Raw genomic sequence first — 23,773 nt, forward strand, 5'->3', positions numbered from 1 at the left:
GCCCTTGCGGTTTACAACTAAGTCATCTGCCATCCGGACTGAAGCTACTGAGAGCTGTTTAATCTACAGAATAGGTGTAAGCTGAATAAAACCCTTAACGATGTATTAGTGTGTACACTCTTAATGTGACGTATTTAAGACAGACTTGTGTTTTGGGTTTTACATCGTAGATACAAGGCTATATGAAGGTGTTCTCTTGATATATTAGTCGAGCCTGGAATAATTGTACCTCCTATAACCTATAAGCATTGCTTTATGTGCGTGAAAGAGTTAATGTGCAGACTAGATATGCTGGTAAAATAGTAAGTCTTCACATATGCCGGGACAATTCACTGCGCAGCATATTGTATGTCTTGTTCTATTTGTTTTTGCACTTCTAGTTTAAACTGACATTTTGCTCCCCTTTTCTTTATTTTTTTTTTATTTTATCACCCATATGTTTTGGGCTTTATTGTTATAAGCTGGTTGACAAATATAGACAGTAATTATGTTTATTGTTGTTTTCTGGGGTCAAGCCAAATATGCGCCTTTTGGAAGACACACTTTTTATTATAACAAGCTATTGGAATCAGACTGTACTCAGCCATCTATATGGATGTCTCATTTATTACAGTAATTATGCTGTTATACTGTGGGTATGTGTATTTAGCTAGGTATTCATAATAGTATTAATCCCTTATATCTGTGCAAGCTAATGTACTTTAACACGCAAGGCAGGCACTGAGGTAGCATACTTGTGTTCCTATACACACTACAAGATCATATGACCAAAACAATATAGCCTTCAGGCTACATATCTTCATTACTATGATAGTTGACAATCTTAGAAGGAAGTTAGAAAATTCAACACTTTTCAGGTACTGCCAAGTACCATTTACATCATTATGCCTGCATTTAACCTGTAACCTTATAGATATTCTAGCTAGGCTGAATCATTAGGTATCATCCCCAGTGAACAATGTTGTTGCAAGTATATAACAGTTATATGCGCTCAGAGATATATTTCATAGCACCCACACCCATTAGAAGTTATAACTACTAACCTTAAGATGTCAAGTTCATCACCCCATTGTCAATATTAACAAGCTCTCAAATTTCTTGCAACCCCATATGTATTTAAGCTAAACCACAACAGCTCTCTACTGGTTACCATAAAAGTGTATAGTTCTGTTTTATTTTTATCTAGCAGGGTATACAGGGTTCATATTTGCTTTATATTGCAGAGCTGTATACCAAAAAAAAAAAGAAAAGAGTGCGATTAACCATTCGAGATTCACAAGTGGTCACACATTGCTCATGACTGCCCCCTGTACCATTATGCTTCCAATAGAACTAGGAGGTCCAAAAGAGGCCACAGCTGCTAACTAGAAGGCATTTAGTTTAAGTGGTAAGCACTATATTTATGAACATTGTTGAATATGGTCATATAAATGTACTTTGTCAATTGTGTTTTGGTTATATAAGTCAAATATCTTGTAACTATTTCTTTGTACAGATTTATGACTATGTAATGTTTTCTTGTCCTGTTTTGAATCTCAATAATAAAAAATATATTTAAAAAAAAAAAAAGCCCCCCCCCCAAAATAAAGAAAAACCCTAGCCTAAACTAAACTACCAATAGCCCTTAAAAGGGCCTTTTACGGAGCATTGCCCCAAAGTAATCAGCTCTTTTACCTGTAAAAAAAAAATACAAACAACCCCTGCAACAGTAAAACCCACCACCCACACAACCAACCCCCCAAATAAAATACTATCTAAAAAAAACAAAGCTCCCCATTGCGCTGAAAAGGGCATTTGGATGGGCATTGCCCTTTAAAGGGAAGTTAGCTCTTTTGCAAGCCCAAACCCTAACCTAAAAATAAAACCCACCCAATACACCCTTAAAAAACCTAACACTAACCCCCTGAAGATCGACTTACCGGGAGAAGTCTTCATCCAAGCCGGGCCGAAGTCCTCAACGAAGCCGGGAGAAGTCTTCATCCAAGCCGGGCAAAGTGGTCCTCCAGATGGGCAGAAGTCTTCATCCAGACGGCATCTTCTATCTTCATCCATCCGGCGCAGAGCGGGTCCATCTTCAAGACATACGACGCAGAGCATCCTCTTCATCCGGAGTCTTCTTACTGAATGACGGTTCCTTTAAGTGACATCATCCAAGATGGCGTCCCTTAGATTCCGATTAGTTGATAGAATTCTATCAGCCAATCGGAATTAAGGTAGAAAAAATCCTATTGGCTGATGCAATCAGCCAATAGGATTGAAGTTCAATCCTATTGGCTGATCCAAACAATTTCCTGATTCTCCTCTTCTACTCCTAATTCATTTAGCTGGTTTCTACTTATATTTTTGTGGTATTTATGCAGTGCCAATTTTCTCGCAAAGAAATATGTGTCTTTAACCCATTCAAATTTGTTATATTTAGCTGTTGGTATAAAAGAGAGTCCTTTCGCTAGTAGGGTGTGATGTTCATGTCTAAGTTCTATACCAGCTAAATTTATAACCTGTAAATTATCCATTTTCATTTTTGTTTGTTGTGTGATTTGTTTTTGTTGTCTTGTCGGTATTGACCTCTTTGGGAGGGAACAGATCTTTCTCTAAAAAAATTATAGTGATAGCTGGTTCATTTAGAGGCATTTGAGTACTTTGTGGTGTTATTTGTATCTGTTCCTCATCTGAGGTAAATATAGGAAAAAACACAAGCTGCTCTCACTGTCACAGTAAGTGATAGGCTTAGTGTCCCAGGATAAACTGTAGGTCCTTCATCAGATCCCTGACAAAGTGCCTGTCGGCATGATATGTGTAGGATGTTCCTAGAGCTGTTTGATCTCTGTATGAGATTTGCGTTTGAACACAAATAAAGGTGTCTTTTACTGCGTATCACCATTTTGGATTGTTCATTTCTTGTTCCCTCTTCTGAGGTATCTGACTCTGTGTTTGAACTATCTCATTTATAGGTGTTTTTAACTTGCTTGTCAGTGAAATGCCTGGACTTCCTTCTTTTATAGTTTGCCTTATATATATATATTCCCCTTTTGGTGATCTGACCAGTTTGTCATTTCCTGTTTTTTATTTCACTTACTTCTTCCTTCAATTTATCTATATGAAATTTTAATTGTTGATCCAATGGCCTCTAGTTATGAAGCTCCGTATTTACCTGCATTCGCCGGCCTAATACGCTCGCCTTACATCGCCGCCGCGGACCTGAATACGTTCGCCAAAGTTATCAAGAAAGCTGTCAAGAAGCAGCGCACCAAGTACGGAGCGATGAGCAGTGGACTGTTGTTTACTGACAGTCATCGATCTCACTGCTCATCGGCTTCTTCGCAGCTTTCTTGAAAGCCTGTCACTAAGCACCCACACTATACTATACAGTTTTACCCCCTAAACCTCCACTCCCGGAGCCCTCCGCAACTGAATAAAGTTATTAACCCCTAAACCGCCGCTCCCGGACCCTGCCGCAACTCTAAAAAATATATTAACCCCTAAACCGCCGCTCCCGGACCCCGCCGCAACTCTAATAAATATATGAACCCCTAAACCACCGCTCCCGGACCCTGCCACCACCTACATTATACTTATTAACCCCTAATCTGCCACCCCCTTTACCGCCACCACTTACATAAAGTTATTAACCCCTATCCTGCCCCCCTACACCGCCGCCACCTACATTAAATTGATTAATTCCTAATCTACCCCCCCTACTCCGCCGCCACTATATTAAAGGAATTAACCCCTAAACGTAAGTCTAACTCTAACCCTAACACCCCCCTAACTTAAATATTATTTCAATTAATCTAAATAAATATTCCTATCATTAAATAAATTAATCCTATTTAAAACTAAATACTTACCTATAAAATAAACCCTAAGATAGCTACAATATAATTAATAATTACATTATAGCTATTTTAGGGTTTATTTTTATTTTACAGGCAACTTTGTATTTATTTTAACTAGGTACAATAGCTATTAAATAGTTATTAACTATTTAATAACTACCTAGATAAAATAATTACAAAATTACCTGTAAAATAAATCCTAAGTTACAAATACACCTTACACTACATTAGCAATAAATTAATTAAATAAATTAACTACAATGATCTAAAATAAAATACAATTAAATAAACTAAACTACATTACAAAAAAAACAAAACACTAAATTACAAAAAATAAAAAAATATTACAAGAAGTTTAATCTAATTACACCTAATTTAAGCCCCTAATAAAATAAAAAAGCCCCCCAAAATAATAAAATTCCCTATCCTAAACTACATTACAAATAGCCCTTAAAAGGGCCTTTTGCGGGGCATTGCCCCAAAGTAACCAGCTCTTTTACCAGCCCTTAAAAGGGCTTTTTGCGGGGCATTGCCCCAAAGTAATCAGCTCTTTTACCTGTAAAAAAAAAGCAATACAATACCCCCCCAACATTACAACCCACCACCCACATACCCCTACTCTAAAACCCACCCGATCCCCCCTTAAATAAACCTAACACTACCCCATTGAAGATCACCCTACCTTGAGCCGTCTTCACCCAACCAGGCCGAACTCTGCATCCGATGCGGGCACAAGTGGTCCTCCAGTCGGGCAGAAGTCTTCATGCGATCGGGGCAGAAGAGGTCTTCCATCCGGCAGAAATCTTCATCCAAGCGGCATCTTCTATCTTCATCCTTCCGGCGATGAGCGGCTCCATCTTGAAGACCTCCGGCTCGGAACATCCAGCTCTACCGACGACTACCCGACGAATGACTGGTCCTTTAAATGACGTCATCCAAGATGGCGTCCCTTGAATTCCGATTGGCTGATAGGATTCTATCAGCCAATCGGAATTAAGGTAGGAAAAATCCGAATGGCTGATGTAATCAGCCAATAGAATTGACGTTGCATTCTATTGGCTGATCCAATCAGCCAATCGGATTGAACTTCAATCCGATTGGCTGATTACATCAGCCAATCAGATTTTTTCTACCTTAATTCCGATTGGCTGATAGAATCCTATCGGCTAATCGGAATTCGAGGGACGCCATCTTGGCTGACGTCATTTAAAGGACCAGTCATTCGTCGGGGAGTCGTCGATAGAGCTGGATGTTCCGCGCCGGAGGTCTTCAAGATGGAGCCGCTCATCGCCGGAAGGATGAAGATAGAAGATGCCGCTTGGATGAAGATTTCTGCCGGATGGAGGACCTCTTCTGCCCAGATCGGATGAAGACTTCTGCCCGGCTGGAGGACCACTTGTGCCCGCATCGGATGAAGAGTTCGGCCCGGTTGGGTGAAGACGGCTCAAGGTAGGGTGATCTTCAATGGGGTAGTGTTAGGTTTATTTATGGGGGTATCGGGTGGATTTTAGAGTAGGGGTATATGGGTGGTAATGTTGGGGGGGTATTGTATTGCTTTATTTTTACAGGTAAAAGAGCTGATTAGTTTGGGGCAATGCCCTGCAAAAAGCCCTTTTAAGGGCTGGTAAAAGAACTGGTTACTTTGGGGCAATGCTCCGCAAAAGGCCCTTTTAAGGGCTATTTGTAATGTAGTTTAGGGTAGGGAATTTTATTATTTTTTTTATTATTAGGGGGCTTAGATTAGGTGTAATTAGATTAAACTTCTTGTAATATTTTTTTTATTTTTTGTAATGTAGTTTTGTTTATTTAATTGTATTTTAGTTTAGATCATTGTAGTTAATTTGGATCAGCCAATAGAATTGACGTTGCATTCTATTGGCTGATCCAATCAGCCAATCAGATTGAACTTCAATCTGATTGGCTGATTATATCAGCCAATCAGATTTTTTCTACCTTAATTCCGATTGGCTGATAGAATCCTATCGGCTAATCGGAATTCGAGGGACGCCATCTTGGCTGACGTCATTTAAAGGACCATTCGTCGGGTAGTCGTCGGTAGAGCTGGATGTTCCGCGCCGGAGGTCTTCAAGATGGAGCCGCTCATCACCGGAAGGATGAAGATAGAATATGCCGCTTGGGGTTTAGGGGTTAATACGTATAATGTAGGTGGCGGCGGTGGCGGGGCGGCAGATTAGGGGTTAATATGTATAAAGTAGGTGGCACGCGGTGTAGGGGGGGCAGATTAGGGGTGTTTAGACTTGGGGTACATGTTAGGGTGTTAGGTGCAGACACTTCCCATAGGAATCAATGGGATATCGGGCAGCAGCGAACATGAGCTCTCACTACTGTCAGACTCCCATTGATTTCTATGGGATCTGCCGCCTCCAGGGCGGTGGATTGAAAACCAGGTACGCTGGCCCGGAATAGTGCCGAGCGTACCTGCTAGTTCTTTGATAACTAGCAAAAGTAGTCTGTGTCGGACTGAGTCCGGCGGATCGTATGTTACGTCACTAGATTCTACTTTTGCTGGGCTGTAGGGCTTGATAACTATGGCGAATCAGCCTCGCCACAAATACGCTGCGGAATTCCATCGTATTTGCGGGTGACGGCTTGATAACTAGAGGCCAATGTATCAAAATCTTTATGTGTTGTAAAAGTATTTTTTTGTACTTTGACCTCTTCCACTAATTTAGTAAGCTGCACATATTTGCCTAGATTTAGAGTTTTGTCGGTAAAGACCAGCGTAGCTAACGCTGCTTTTTTTCCCAACGCACCCTTAAGGCAACGCTGGTATTTAGAGTTGTCTGAGGGGCTGCGTTAGGCTCAAAAAAGGGTTCGTTGAGCCTAATTTAGCTCCACTTCAACCCTCAATACCAGCGTTGCTTACGGTAGCGGTAAGCAGCTAAAACGTGCTCATGCACGATATCCCCATAGGAAACAATGGGGCAGTTTGAGCAGAAAAAAAACCTAACGCCTGCAAAAAAGCAGCGTTCAGCTCCTAACGCAGCCCCATTGTTTCCTATGGGGAAATACTCTCTAAGTCTGCACCTAACACCCTAACATGAACTCCGAGTCTAAACACCCCTAACCTTACACTTATTAACCCCTAATCTGCTGCCCCCGCTATCGCTGACACCTGCTGTATATTATTAACCCCTAATCTGCCAATCCGGACACCGCCGCAACCTACATTATAGCTATGAACCCCTAATCTGCTGCCCCTAACATCGCCGACACCTATATTATATTTATTAACCCCTAATCTGCCCCCCAACATCGCTGCTACCTTACCTACACTTATTAACCCCTAATCTGCCGACCGGACCTCACCGCCACTATAATAAATGTATTAACCCCTAAACCGCCTCACTCCCGCCTCGCAAACACTAGAATAAATAGTATTAACCCCTAATCTGCCCTCCCTAACATCGCCGCCACCTACCTACAATTATTAACCCCTAATCTGCCGCCCCCAACGTCATCGCTACTATAATAAAGTTATTAACCCCTAAACCTAACTCTAACCCTAACCCTAACACCCCCTAACATAAATATAATTTAAACTAAACAAAATAATATTCCTAAAATTAACTAAATTAATAATATTTAAAACTAAATACTTACCTATAAAATAAACCCTAAAATAGCTACAATATAACTAATAGTTACATTGTAGCTATTTTAGGATTTATATTTATTTTACAGCCAACTTTGTATTTATTTTAACTTGGTACAATAGCTATTAAATAGTTAATAACTAATTAATAGCTACCTAGTTAAAATAAGTACAAAATTACCTGTAAAATAAATCCTAACCTAAGTAACAATTAAACCTAACAATACACTATCATTAAATTAATTAAATAAATTACCTACAATTACCTAAAATAAAATACAATAAAATAAACTATTCTATAATACAAAAAAAACAAACACTAAATTACAAAAAAATAAAAAAGAATTACAAGAAGTTTAAACTAATTACACCTAATCTAAGCCCCCTAATAAAATAAAAAAGCCCCCCAAAATAAAAAAAATTCCCTACCCTATTCTAAACTACCAAAGTAATCAGCTCTTTACCAGCCCTTAAAAGGGCTTTTTGCGGGGCATTGCCCCAAAGTAATCAGCTCTTTTACCTGTAAAAAAAATACAATACCCCCCCAACATTACAACCCACCACCCACATACCCCTACTCTAACCCACCCAAACCCCCCTTAAAAAAAACTATCGCTAACCCCTGAAGATCTCCCTACCTTGAGTCGTCTTCACCCAGCCTGCCGGTCCAGATGTCCTCTTCTGCCCGGCTAGGATGAAGACTTCTGCCGGTCTGGATGTCCTCTTCTGCCCCATCGGATGAAGACTTCGGCCCGGCTGGGTGAAGACGACTCAAGGTAGGGAGATCTTCAGGGGGGTAGTGTTAGGTTTATTTAAGGGGGGTTTGGGTGGGTTAGAGTAGGGGTATGTGAGTGGTGGGTTTTAATGTTGGGGGAGGTTGTATTTTATTTTACAGGTAAAAGAGCTGATTACTTTGGGGGCAATGCCCCACAAAAAGCCCTTTTGAGGGCTGGTAAAAGAGCTGGTTACTTGGTAATTTAGAATAGGGTAGGGCATTTTTTTATTTTGGGGGGCTTTATTATTTTATTAGGGGGCTTAGATTAGGTGTAATTAGTTTAAACTTCTTGTAATTCTTTTTTATTTTTTGTAATTTAGTGGGGGTGTTTTTTGTATTATAGAATAGTTTATTTTATTGTATTTTAATTTAGATAATTGTAGGTAATTAATTTAATTAATTTAATGATAGTGTAGTGTTAGGTTTAATTGTAACTTAGGTTAGGATTTATTTTACAGGTAATTTTGTATTTATTTTAACTAGGTAGCTATTAAATAGTTCTTAGCTATTTAATAGCTATTGTACCTAGTTAAAATAAATACAAAGTTGCCTGTAAAATAAATATAAATCCTAAAATAGCTACAATGTAATTATTAGTTATATTGTAGCTATATTAGGGTTTATTTTATAGGTAAGTATTTAGTTTTAAATAGGATTAATTTAGTTAATTTTAGGAATATTATTTTGTTTAATTTAAATTATATTTATGTTAGGGGGTGTTAGGGTTAGGGTTAGAGTTAGGTTTAGGGGTTAATAACTTTATTATAGTAGCAGCGACCGTGCGGACGGGAGATTAGGGGTTAATAATTGTAGGTAGGTGGCGGCGATGTTAGGGAGGGCAGATTAGGGGTTAATACTATTTATTATAGTGTTTGCGAGGCGGGAGTGCGGCGGTTTAGGGGTTAATACATTTATTATAGTGGCGGTGAGGTCCGGTCGGCAGATTAGGGGTTATTAAGTGTAGTTAGGTAGCGGCGACGTTGGGGGGGGGGGGGCAGATTAGGGGTTAATAAATATAATATGGGGTCGGCAATGTTAGGGGCAGCAGATTAGGGGTTTATAGGTATAATGTAGGTGGCAGCGATGTCCGGTCGGCAGATTAGGGGTTACAAATTTTTTTTATAGAGGCGGCGATGTGGGGGGGCCTCGGTTTAGGGGTTCATAGGTTATTTATGGGTGTTAGTGTACTTTAGAGCACAGTAGTTAAGAGCTTTATACTCACGCGTTAGCCCATAGGAGTCTTGTCGGTAGAGGGTCTACCGCTCACTTCTTCCAAGACTCCAAATACCGGCATTAGGCAGATCCCATTGAAAAGATAGGATATGCAATTGGCGTAAGGGGATCTGCGGTAGCCTGGAATTGCTGTAGGGAAGTGAGCGTTTCCTGCCTGACTCTAAATACCAGCGGGCGGTAAAAAGCAGCGTTAGGACCCCTTAACGCTGCTTTTGACGGCTAATGCAGAACTCGAAATCTAGGTGATTGTTTCTTTTCATACTCCAAGGTTAATTTCATAAGGTCTAATAAACATTGTGTCAAAATTTCTTGCCATCTTATGATAAAATTCTCATAATTTATATGAAACGATGGAGCCAAATGTATTCGAAGGCCTCTTTATTCTTCACATAATTTTCAAGACTATATATATCTCCCAGAAGGACTTGTTTTTTCATAATTTTGGCAATACTTTTAAATGCCTCCTCTATATTTGTTGCCTGTGGGCATATGTTACCTACATTTAATGTGAGCGTTATTTTTGCCTCTAATTTCCATTGTTTGAAGTCTATTGTAGAGGATAAGTAACCCGCCATTGTTACTAGTAATTCCTCTAACCCTGTTTAGACCCAAATTCAGTAGTGAATTAAATCACCAAAGTTTTATAGATACAAATGTTAGGGTTCTAAAAAAGGAATTCGGGGCTTATAAGCCCAGTGTAGAATTACACTAATATAATTAAATTAAATAACACTTTATTTACATATATGCAACACAATTAAAATAGTAGCTGGAGACTCAGATAAGAGTGGAGTATATCACTAATCATACTCTGGTATCCAGCTTAATTAAAACAAATAGGGCTATGAGGACCAGAGGGAATATAAGTGTGCATTCATAGGGTAAAGCCTAGGGTAAAGCAACTAAAATTCAGATCGATCTATGCGCTCAAAGGCGACCTCCTATCTGTGTACCGCTTTGATTTAACAAAGTCAGCCAATTTCTAGCTATTGACCTATTATAAATAGTTCATCCAAAGCAACCGCTAGGATATGCGTGATTATATAGAGTTGCACATGCAAAACATACAACACAGTCAGTTTATGTGTTAACAACTTTCATACAAGACAGATCCATCAATATCTATCTATTAGTTTAAGCACTAGCTGGTTATAAATTATCAAATGTTGAGTCAAACACACAAGGCTAAGGCATACTTTCCCTCAGGCCCCGACCACCGACGCGTTTCGTCACTCAGCATGACTTCATCAGGGCATAGGGACAGCCCTACTATAGTGTACGTTTTTATGTACAAGCGTTGTCATTGTTGGCGGAAGTGTTCACTGCCTGGCGTGCATACTGTAGATTTTATTTTCCGGAAGCGCTACACATTTTAACATTTCCGTAGGTATGTCATTTTCGAATACACAGGATTAAACTTCATGATACATGTAAGGAAATATGTTATTTGCTAACGTAATTTGATTGCTGTGAAATACATTAACTGAAAACATGCCGGATGGTTTAAAGCAGGTCAGATGGAAACAGCAGCTGTAAACATTTTGCAATGTGATTCATTTATTTTATACATGTATTGGAGATAACGTATTGTCAGAGAATTCAGACTATAATCATTTAAATTACAACTGGTCCATTTATCAACCTCATATCTAGGAGAATAGTGATGTCAATCAGTAGACAGCATGATAGCACATTTCATATTACAAATATTGATTTAGGTTCATCACCTTAATTTTCATATAGTGAAGATATATTCACAGCCGATAAATCTTGAAGGTTTTAGAAAGATTTATTTTTATTTCAATGATAACAATTGTTTGTGTTGTATATACAATTTTCATTTACCACTAGGAAAACATCCATTTTTAGGTTTTCTACTTCCCAGCCAAATTTTTTGATTCATTATTAAAAGTGATAGTAAATCCTAGCATTTTTAAAACGCTAGGATTTACCAGTGGAACAAATAAAGTATACTTTCAGTCATGAAGTATAAAATACTTCATGCTAAAAGTTCCTTTATTTGTCTGAAGCATTCACCTCACTGAGCACCTCAGGTAGTCCAAAGCACGCTATCTTTCAGTGAGATGACGTTTCCACCTCTTAGCCAATAGCTATGTGGGCCAGTTATGCCAGATAGCTAGCACACTATTGGCTAAAATCACCTCAGTAATAAAATATCGTTCTGCCATGGGCTGCCTGATGAGCTGCGAACGCTACAGACAAATAGTTTATACTTCATGACTGAAAGTCCCCTTTATTTGTTGGACTGGTAAATCCTAGCATTTCAAAAAATGCTAAGATTTACTATCACTTTAATATGATGGCTGTGTACCATTTTGACTTTTAGAGACAGGCTTTTTTTGCTGTTAAAAGGGAGTAATCCCCAACTACTTTATGTATATCACTACCCATCCATCACTTTATGTCAGTATATGCCAATGTTTAGAGAGGATCGCCCTAAGGTCATCTACATATCATTAAAGGTAGTAATTATCCTGACTTTGTTCTTATTAGGTTTCTCTCTCTTGGCATATATTAGGGAATCCCTAGGTGTATTTTTGGCTCTATCAAATCCTACTTTCAAACATTTATGCCCATAGTCTTTTGAACAAAAGTGACCCCTTAGGTCATTAACATGCTTTTTAAAAAGGGTATCATCAGAACTGTTAAGCTTATGTCTCAGATATTGACCAATAGGGATCTGTGCTTTAGGATGATGACTAGATGCTTCCAGGAGTGTATTAGAAGCTGTTGGGTTTTTTCGGTCTTAATATTAAATCCATCTTTAATTAGTCGCAAATCCAGAAAGAAACCTTCTTACTGTTGTATTCAAATATAAACTTCAAATTCCATATATTTACATTTAAATATACAATACATTTCTGAAGGAGTTCAACTGACCCCTCCCAGAGCATAAATACATCATCAATGAAGCGGATACAAAGTAACTCCATTCCTTCAAATTCAGTGGGTATATCCATAACCATCTCCATCTCTCATTTGCCTAAATATAGGCAGGCATAGGTTGGGGCACAGCACACCCCCATTGCGGTTCCAAGGATTTGTCTATAAAATTTGGAATGAAATTTAAAGTAATTTCTTTCCAAAACAAATTGTAATAGTCTAGTCACAAATTCAGTGTGTTCTTCAAATGTAATTTCCCTTTGTTGGAGATAGAAATGGACTGCCTCAATCCCCAATTCATGTGGAATTTATGTGGAGTTGAGAAGTAAAGTGCTTCCACATCAAAAGTGTATTATCAGATAGGGTAAACCCATTTAATTTACACAATACATCAGTTGTATCCTTAACATAAGAAGGATTTGAGATTAAACACGGCCTAAGATTCCAATTAACATATTTTGCAATGTTTTCAATCAGACCTCCTTGTCCTAAGATAATCGGTCGACCAGGTGGGAGTCTTTTATTTTTGTGTAATTTCAGTATAGTATAGAAAGTTGGTATTCGGGAAAATTTCACATTTAAAAATTCCCATTCACTTCTATTTATTATACCCTTTGACACTGCATCTTTAATAATATGGAATCTAATTCCAACATATATTAAACAGTTGGATCCTCCTTCCATCTCTCATTTTGAGTTCTACAGGAAACTTGCCTTAGACATTCCTTTACATAATAAACGGTATCAAGTACCACAACATTTTCGCCTTTATCCGATGGTTTGATGGTAATGGAAGTGTTATTGGTAATCTCTTGTAAAGCTTGTCTTGTTTCGCTGTTAATTGTCAATACAAATTGTATCCACTATTAAACCTTTTTTAAATTCAACCAATTTAATAAAATCTGAGACATTGGGAACGGTTAAAAGTGCTGGCATATAAATTGATTTTTGGCTTAAAAGGGCTAAAACCAATATGAGGGTATGTTGGTGTTACCTCACCTTCTTTATTTTCCCCAAGATGTATTTCCGAGTCATCTAGTGTTTGTCTGCATATTTAAATCCTGCATACTTGTTTTATGAATAAAGGACTTTTTCAAAATTATTTTTCAGGCAAAGAGATTAAGATCTTTCATGATAGTGAATTTGTCAATTCTATTAGTTGGACAAAAGGGCAATTCCTTAGCTAGTAGTTCCAAATGTACATTGTTTAACAGTCTAGAAGACAAATTAACTACTTTAAACCCTTGAGTGCTAACAACGGCTCTGAGCCGTCGTAGAGTTTCCCACTCAGGTACTAACGACGGCTCAGAGCTGTCGCTAGCACTCTCCCATTTTGAGGTAGCTCTGGGGGCTCCCACCCGCTCCTACCCCGGTGATCAGGCCTGTATAGTGACAGGCATTGTCTGGGTTTCACGTTTTATGTGGTGACGTCACCGCGTAACTTTATTTAAAAATGACAATGGCAAGTATAGGGAAAGGGGGCATGCTGCTTAGAAGCCTGTATCTCAGGCATCTAAGCAGATACAAAGGTAATCGCCTAACCTTTCCAACAGTATAAGTCTTGGGGATCTGAGTAAAAATAAAAAAAAACTTAAATCAGCTTAGCACCCAGGTAGGAAAGTGCTTAGCACTCAAAGGGTTAAGATAATCCTCTGTGTGTTCTTTGTTTGAATATTCTTGGTGTTCTGCTGACTCCTTAAAATCTGCCAGTATTATTATTATTATCGGTTATTTGTAGAGCGCCAACAGATTCTGCAGCGCTATAAACAAAGGGGAAGTACAACAAAACAAATATAGGGATCAAATGGGTAGAAGGCCCTGCCAAGAGTTGCACTGTTGTAGTCAGCTCTTAAGAAGGTGATCTACAAACAGCTGGACTCTTAGGCTTACATGCCAATGGGGTTCAGGGGATAGCGATGGAGGAGTGGAACTGGTATAAAGTAAGGTTAGTGTAGGTTGCATGCATCCCTGAACAGTAGAGTCTTTAGGGAGCGCTTGAAACTTTCAAAACTAGGGGAGAGTCTTGTGGAGCGAGGCAGAGAGTTCCACAAGATGGGAGCCAGTCTGGAGAAGTCCTGTAAACGGGAGTGCAATGAGGTGACAAGAGAGGAGGAGAGTAGGAGGTCATGAGCAGAGCGAAGGGGACAGGAGGGAGAGTATCTGAAGACAAGGTCTGAGATATAGGGGGGAGCAGTGCAGTCGATGGCTTTGTATGTCAGAGTAAAGGGTTAACTAAGTTTGTACCACGTTTTTTTCTTAAACCTCTTGGAATCATTTTATTGTCCAGATATCTATGCAAACTACTAATTTCCCTTTTTAACTTTAAATGTTTTAATGAATTCTGTTAAAGTCATGACAAATATTATTTCCCTTTACCGCCACTTCAGTATCAGCTTCAAATGTAAGGTTTCTTTCAATTCAAATTCCCACTCATTTTCACTAAAGCCAGCAATTGTCATAATCAAAATTCAACAGTTGTTTCTGCCACCATTGATTGTTCATCTTCTGCTTTCAACCCTTTACAGCACGGTATAAAAGAAAAGACATTAAAGTCTACCATAAAACATGAATAATTATACTAGCTATAATAATAGTTGGTATAATTATATATATATATATATATATATATAAATACATTTTTATTGGAGCTCTTCCCAGTCACTTTGCCATATACCATGTCCCTTATAACCCTTTCAATTATATGATATATATTTTAAAAGTGTATTTATGTGTGTAATACTTAATTTTAATATGTTTTACATGTGTTTTGTGCAACTTTTATTTTAACCCTTACAGTTCAGGTCTGAAGTCATGCTAAATATTCTAGTACAGTTTTGGCTTTTGCTCGAGCGCAAACTATAACTTTCAACTTGCAATACCAGTGCAAGTTGGGGCGGTCATAATATCCATTGAAATTATAGGCTGCACTCGAGCAAAGTTGGCTACACTAACCCTTCTCTGGTTAACAAACGTTACCATGGACTTGTAATATCAAAGTTGTGTGCTAATGGTAGCATGGTCAAGCAATATTGCTTATCACGCCTGCACTATAATTAACACGCCATTCGTAATATGGTCCTATCTGCTTAAGTCGCCCTTGGCTTAGCGCACCATCAGCTTAGCACTTTAGTTTTATCTGATATGATTTTAATGTGTGCCCCATAGAAGCCTATTATGTGAGGGATTAAGTGGATTTCCCTATTTCCCATGCAGATTATATCTCACCCTAAACTGTCACTCGAGAGATAAAAAATAACTTTGAGTGTAATATGAGCACAAAAATAGAATCATTGATGTTTAAGCTCGAGTAGTAAAAGCACAATAGTGCTAATATTTTTGCACTCCACTTGTAATCTAGGCCGATATTCATTAGCATTGGTATTAGATAAGGAGATGGAAAGTAACTGGAAAACTTTAAATTGGATATTATTATACCCTTTAACATCTTCCAGATTATGTCATTATATAATACACCCTTGAGTTTAATGAAGGCTGAATGAATTTCTTTCATGCACTAAAAACTCTGAAAACCTTTAACTAGTTATTTTAAATCTAAATAAATCAATTATAGTTAAACCACTGACAAAAATATGTTGTAAATAAGAAATATCTGACAGTGTTTATGGCTCTTCTTGGATATGTGTTGAACTTAATTAAAATAAATAAAAATAAGAAATATCTACTCACCCAAAACCAGAAATAAGGCGACAGAAAAGAAATAACCCATATCCTTGCACAAAGGAGGAGATGAAGGAAAAGGCCGCATTTATGAATAGGGAAATGAGGAGACATTTCTTTCTTCCCAATTTATCTGCCAGGCCTCCCCACACAAATGCACCAAGCATCATCCCAAGGTACACTAATAACCCTACAGAAGGAAAACAAATAAGGAAAATATTACATACAGTTTTTACACAATCAGAAATGCTTCTATCACTAACAGAACAGTGAAAAACGAATTTATTAGGCTTAAAACAGTAGGGTCTATAAAGCACTATCCATGGCTAATTTTATACACATTTGTATTCTATTCCAATCTGATGATTGTCAAATAATGCACATTAAACACCATTGAGCAACTCTGACAATTGGCCTTTTCAAAGTCTAATTGCTACAGATACTAAAAATGTAGTTATAATTTAAACCTCAGTAATTTGTTGTAGAAATATATGGCTTTACATTACTATTGTATTCACTTAGGTTGTCGTGCCCTAGTGTAATTTTATTGCTTCTTGGCTTGGTATTTTTACATGTATACACAGTGGCCAAATGTTTGCATAACTGAAATGATCTATTAAAGGAAGATGCATTTGCAGTTGCCCACTAATTTAATATAAAAGAATATATTTCTGCATAGATCATTGACAGGCAAATTAATTATAGGGATTACAGTGCCAAAAATCTGATTTGCAAAAATATTCCACAAAACATTCTAATTACTAATCATCAGCTCTAAGCATACAAAGCAAATAAAATATATAACATTTTAATTTAGCATTTCATTCGAAAAAACAATTAGTAATTATCAAATTAAATAAATTAATATGTTAAATGCAAGTATACAATGTTAATGTGATGGTTTAATTATGGTTTAGAGCAGAAAAAGTCCATTCTAGAAAACAATAATCAAATCATTAAAGTGTAATAAATACAATATATTATGTACTATGCATCTGCAGAAAACGTTATAAAGAGAAGACCACACAAATGTTAACAGAGATGTTCCAAACATAGGTTTTAAAGATAGCCATATGCTTTACACAGATGTAAGAAATGGGCAAGTTCAATTACTTGGATATTATTCTAAGGGGTGATAGTGAGACAGGAATCATATTCTCTAAGATTTACAAGAAACCCATTATGAAGAATTCCTTGTTACTAGTAATTATCCTGCACATGCAATTTTTGCGTGTGAAAAAGAATTGTTTACAGGAATCTGATTAACAGAAAGAAAGTTACACTTTACATAGACAGTTGCTAGAAAGAAGGTATCCCCTAGAGTTATAAACCTTGCTAAACATGATGGCAGTGATATACAGGGATCATCACTGTTGTGGGAAACAATCTCTAAAACCCATACTTCTAAGAATGAACCTTATGTTACCTTTGTAACGCAGTATAGCTCACAATACACTCAGATTTGTGATATCATTTGCAAACACCTTCTGATTCACCTGGCAGATGAAAAGCTATAGCATGTATTCAAGAGAAGTTGTAGATTCTCCTATAGGATGGGAGTTACTTTGGGTAACCATTTAGCCCTTACAAGTTTGCCTTATGTTATGCATACTAGTTCTTGGCTCACATTTGAAGGTGACATATAGATGTGGTAGCGCAAACTGTAAAGCTTGTGATTATATCCAAGTGGATACAAATTTAAAGTTGTATGTTACTAATAAGTCTTTTGAAACAGCACAATGCATCAACTGTTCTACTGAATTTGTGATTTATTTAGTTTCATGTACTAGCTACCCTTTGGTTTTAATTCAGCTTATGATATTATAAATTTCATCAAATAAAAGTTAATTTTCCATTTATTTAAGTGTCAATATATAGTTGATGTTTAAAGTTTTAACATCAGAATTTTTAATATGTGAACATCTTAATCTTATTTCTTGAAGAGGTTAATGGATTCTTTATATAGCTAGTACTAGCAGGTTGTCACATTATCATTGTTGAATGTATTTGACAAAAAGGGCATCAAATATCAGCTATGTTAATTCTATTTTACATTGTGTAGACATTGGCATCTATTTATCAAGCCGTCAACCGCAAATACCCTGGAATTCCGCAGCGTCTTTGTGGCGAGCCTGATTCGCCTTAGTTATCAAACCCTACAGACCAGCAAAAGTAGAATTTTGTGACGTAACATACGATCCGCCGGACTCAGTCCGACACAGATCGATGCTTACGTCACTCCAGATGTTTCGAATGCAAGTTCTGCACTATCTGACTACTTTTGCTAGTTATCAAATAACTAGCAGGTACGCTCGGCACTTTTCCAACCCCGCGTACCTGGTTTTCAATCCGCCGCCCTGGAGGCGGTGGATGCCATAGTGATCAATGGGAGTCTGAAAGCAGCGAAAGCTCATGTTCGCTGCTGCCCGATATCCCATTGATTCCTATGGTATAATAAAAGTTATGTTTACACCTAACACCCTAACATGTATCCTGAGTCTAAACACCCCTAATCTGCCCCCCCTACACCGCCGCCTCATACACCTTATTAACCCCTAAACCGCCGCTCCCGGAGCCCAGCGCCACTCTAATAAACTTATTAACCCCTAAACCGCCGCTCACGAACCCCGCAGCAACTAAATAAAGTGTTTAACCCCTAAACCGCCGCTCCCGGAGCCCACCGCCACCTACATTATATTTATTAACCCCTAATCTGCCCCCCTACACCGCCACCACCGACATTATATTTAATAACCCCTAATCTGCCCCCCCCACACCGCCGCCACCTACATTATATTTATTAACCCCTAATCTGCCCCCCTACACCGCCGCCGCTATATTAAATTTATTAACCCCTAATCTGCCCCCCCTACACCGCCGCCACTATATTAAATTTATTAACCCCTAAACCTAAGTCTAACCCTAACCCTAACACCCCCTACCTTAAATATAATTTAAATAAATAATTCCTATTTAAAACTAAATACTTACCTATAAAATAAACCCTAAGCTAGCTACAATATAAATAATAGTTACATTGTAGCTATTTTAGGATTTATTTTTATTTTACATGCAAGCTTGTATTTATTTTAACTAGGTACAATAGTTATTAAATAGTTATTAACTATTTAATAACTACCTAGTTAAAATAAATACAAAAGTACCTGTAAAATAAAACCTAAGTTACAATTACACCTAACACTACACTATAATTAAACGAATTACCTACATTAACTACAATTAACTACAATTAAATAAAATTAAATTATCTAAAGTACAAAAAATGAAAACACTAAATTACAGAAAATAATAAAATAATTACAAGATTTTTAAACTAATTACCCCTAACAAAATAAAAAAGCCCCCCAAAATAAAAAAGCCCTACCCTACACTAAATTACAAATAGCCCTTAACCCCTTAAGGACAAGGCCATTTTTCAATGTCTTTCCCTTAAGGACCAGGGCTATTTTTACATTTCTGCGGTGTTTGTGTTTAGCTGCAATTTTCCTCTTACTCATTTACTGTACCCACACATATTATATACTGTTTTTCTCGCCATTAAATGGACTTTCTAAAGATACCATTATTTTCATCATATCTTATAATTTGCCATAACATTTTTTATAAAATATGAGGAAAAAATGCAAAAAAATAACACTTTTACTAACTTTGAACCCCAAAATCTGTTGCACATCTACAACCTCCAAACAACACCCATGCTAAATAGTTTCTAAATTTTGTCCTGAGTTTAGAAATACCCAATGTTTACATGTTTTTTGCTGTTTATGCAAGTTATAGGGCAATAAGTATAAGTAGCACTTTGCTATTTCCAAATTATTATTTTTTTCAAAATTAGCGATAGTTACATTGGAACACTGATATCTGTCTGGAATCCCTGAATATCCCTTGACATGTATATATTTTTTTTTAGTAGACATCCCAAAGTATTGATCTAGGCCTATTTTGGTATATTTCATGCCACCATTTCACCGCCAAATGCGATCAAATAAAAAAAAATTGTTCACTTTTTCACAAACTTTTTCACAAATATTAGGTTTCTCACTGAAATTATTTACAAACAACTTGTGCAATTATGGCACAAATGGTTGTAAATGCTTCTCTGGGATCCCCTTTGTTCAGAAATAGCAGACATATATGGCTTTGGCGTTGCTTCTTGGTAATTAGAAGGCCGCTAAATGCCGCTGTGCACCACATTTGTATTTGGCCCAGCAGTGAAGGGGTTAATTAGGTCACTTGTAGGGAGCTTGTAGGGTTAATTTTAGCTTTAGTGTAGTGTAGTAGACAACCCAAAGTATTGATCTAGGCCAATTTTGATATATTTCATGCCACCATTTCACCGCCAAATGCGATCAAATAAAAAAAAAAGTTCACTTTTTCACTAACTTTGGGTTTCTCACTGAAATTATTTACAAACAGCTTGTGCAATTATGGCACAAATGGTTGTAAATGCTTCTCTGGGATCCCCTTTGTTCATAAATAGCAGACATATATGGCTTTGGCATTGCTTTTTGGTAATTAGAAGGCTGCTAAATGCCGCTGCACACCAAACTTGTATTATGCCCAGCAGTGACGGGGTTAATTAGGTTGCTTGTAGGGAGCTTGAAGGGTTAATTTTAGCTTTAGTGTAGAAATCAGTCTCCCACCTGACACATCCCACCCCTTGATCCCTCCCAAACAGCTCTCTTCCCTCCCCCACCCCACAATTTTCCCCCCATTTTAAGTACTGGCAGAAAGTCTGCCAGTACTAAAATAATAGTTTTGTTTCATTATTTAAAAAAAACAACAACATATTCTGCTGTATAGGATCCCCCCTTAGCCCCCAACCTGACTGATCCCCCCCAGGAGCTCTCTAACCCTCCCCCCACTAACTATTAGCCACCATTTTGGGTACTGGCAGCTGCCAGTACCCACTTTGCAAAATAACTTTATTTTATAAACCTAACTTTTTTCTGTAGTGTAGCTGCCCCCCTCCATACCCTACACCCTCCCCCTCCCAGATCATTCCCAGATCATCCCCAGATCACCCCTCCTCTGCACCCACCACCCTCTCTCAGCAAAAACAAAATCCCCAGCAACAAGTTCCAACTATACATACAGTATATATATATATATATATATATATATATATGTGTGTGCGTGTGTGTGTGAATATCTATTTATGAATATTTAGAACATATCCCCCTATGTAAAGAACATTGGAATGTGAAATATTTACACTTCATACACAAAACTTTAGTAAATACGAATATTGCATAAATATGATTTCAATGTTTTACTACACATATACAGTCATGGCCAATAATATTGGAACCCTTGCATTTCTGTCAGATAATGCACCGCTTCGCTCAGAAAATTGTTGCAATTATAAATGTTTAGCCATTCTCATATTTTTTTATTTTGTTTGTATTAGTCCGACACAGAGAAAAAGAGCAAAATCTTACACATTTCACGCAAAACTCCAAAAATGACTGGACAAAATGATTGGCACAAAATTGTAATAAATAATTGCATTCCAAGTTTGTGATGCTCCTGTAATTTGTAATTGAACTCATCTGTATCAATTAACAGGTGCTGACAATATAAAAATCACACCGGCAACCAGTTAAAATGGTGAAAAATTGACTCAACCTTTCTGTTGTGTTTCTCTGTGTGCCACACTGAGCATGCAGAAGAGAAAGAGCAGCAAGGAATTGTCTAAGGATTTGAGAACAAAAATTGTGGAAAAGCATGGACAATCACAAGGTTACAAGTCCATCTCCAGAGATCTTAATGTTCCTGTGTCCACTGTGCGCAACATTGTCAAGAGGTTTACAGGCCATGGTGCTGTAGCTAATCTCCCTGGACGTGGACGAAAAAGATAAATTGATCAAAGATTGCAACGAAGGATTGTTCGAATGGTGGATAAAGAACCTCGATCAACTTCCAGGCAAATTCAAGCTGACCTTCAGACACAGGGTACAAATGTGTCAGCTCGCACTATACGTCGCCATCTGACTGAAATGGGACTCTATGGTAGAAGACCCAGGAGGACCCCACTGCTGACACAGAAATATAAAAAATCCAGATTGGAGTTTGCCAAAACTTACCTGAGGAAGCCAAAATTCTTTTGGGAGAATGTGCTGTAGACAGACGAAACAAAATTACAGCTTTTTGGTAAAGCCCATCAGTCTACTGTTTTCAGAAAAAGAAATGAGGCTTTTAAAGAAAAGAACACAGTCCCTACAGTCAAACATGGTGGAGGTTCACTGATGTTTTGGGGTTGCTTTGCTGCTTCAGGAACTGAGTGTCTTGACTGTGTGCATGGCATTATGAAATCTGAAGACTAGCAAAGAATTCTGTGGTGCAATGTAGGACCCAGTGTCAGAAAGTTGGGTCTCCCTCAGAGGTCATAGGACTTACAGCAGGACAATGGCCCAAAGCACACATCAAAAAGCACCCAGAAATGATTTAAGACAAAGTGCTGGATAGCACTGAACTTGCCAGCAATAAGTCTAGATTGCAATCCCATAGAGCACTTGTGGAGAGATTTCAAAACAGCAGTTGGGAATAAGAACCCTTCCAATCTGAGAGACCTGGAGCAGTTAACGAATGAAGAGTGGTCCAAAATTCCAGTAGAGAGGTGTAAGAAACTCATTGATGGTTAGAGGAAGCGATTGATTTCAGTTATTTTTTCCAAGGGGTGTGCTACCAAATATTAAATTGAGGGTGCCAATCATTTTGTCCAGTCCATTTTTGGAGTTTTGCGTAGAATGTTTCAGATTTGGCTTTTTGTTCTCCACTTTTTTGTGTCATACCAACACAAACAAAAGAAATAAACATGAGAATGTCTAAACATTTGTAATTGCAACAATTTTCTGGGCGAAGTGGTGCATTATCTGACAGAAATGCAAGGGTGCCAATATTTTTGGCCATGACTGTAAATAATACATAAGTACATATGTACACACCTATAAACATATATATATATATATATATATATATATATATATATATATATATATATATATATATATATATATATATATATATATATATATATATATATATATATATATATATATATATATTTAGACATGTATAGGTATGTAACTCTATGTTAAAGCCATTTGCAGTCCATTTTTTTTTTCTAACACCTGAGACCTCATATCTTTGAGCCCTTATAACTTTTTTTATGCAATTTTTTAAAAATTAAACAGTGTTATTATGACTGTAACTACTTGTAAATGTATTTTTTATGTGTTTTGTGCCACTTTTTTTTGTCTTGCGTAACAGTTAACTGGAGCTCTGAAGTCGGGCTATCCCGACATCCATTACATTAAATTGTGCTCAAGCGATCCCATTTACTTTCAACTTGTAATAGGCATGCTCCTTACGATGCTCACCAATAGGTGCAATAAACCCAATATTGCTGTACACAACAGCTACTAATTTAGCCCTTAGTATGGACTTTATTGTTGGTTTGCCTGTCTTTAAGGGCAATACAGTTATCTGAGTGATTGTCGACTGAATCTCTAAACAGGCACATTTCATTCCTCCAAGTTTGGTATTATCTTTTGTTGAGGTTGTCATTTGATTTTATGGCATCCCAGAAGATATTGTTTTTGACAGATGCCCTCAATTTGTATCCCCTTTCTCAAGAGTGACCTGCAAACAGAGCGGTTGTTAGCACTGAAAGGGTTAAAAAAATATACAGTATATATATATATATAT

At 37.5% G+C, this 23,773-nt stretch overlaps 1 protein-coding gene across 1 annotated transcript in view; it reads right to left on the reverse strand.

Moving 5' to 3' along the window:
- The window catches only part of SV2B (synaptic vesicle glycoprotein 2B), a 136,166-nt gene that overhangs the window by 60,328 nt on the left and 52,065 nt on the right, over nucleotides 1–23,773 (reverse strand). Inside the window, exon 2 of the mRNA XM_053719916.1 lies at nucleotides 16,052–16,232. Within this exon, the coding sequence (XP_053575891.1) occupies nucleotides 16,052–16,232 (181 nt within the window). The remainder of the gene's footprint in view (nucleotides 1–16,051; nucleotides 16,233–23,773) is intronic.

Source organism: Bombina bombina, chromosome 6 (genome assembly GCF_027579735.1).
Source record: "Bombina bombina isolate aBomBom1 chromosome 6, aBomBom1.pri, whole genome shotgun sequence".
NCBI classification, from domain to species: domain Eukaryota; kingdom Metazoa; phylum Chordata; class Amphibia; order Anura; family Bombinatoridae; genus Bombina; species Bombina bombina.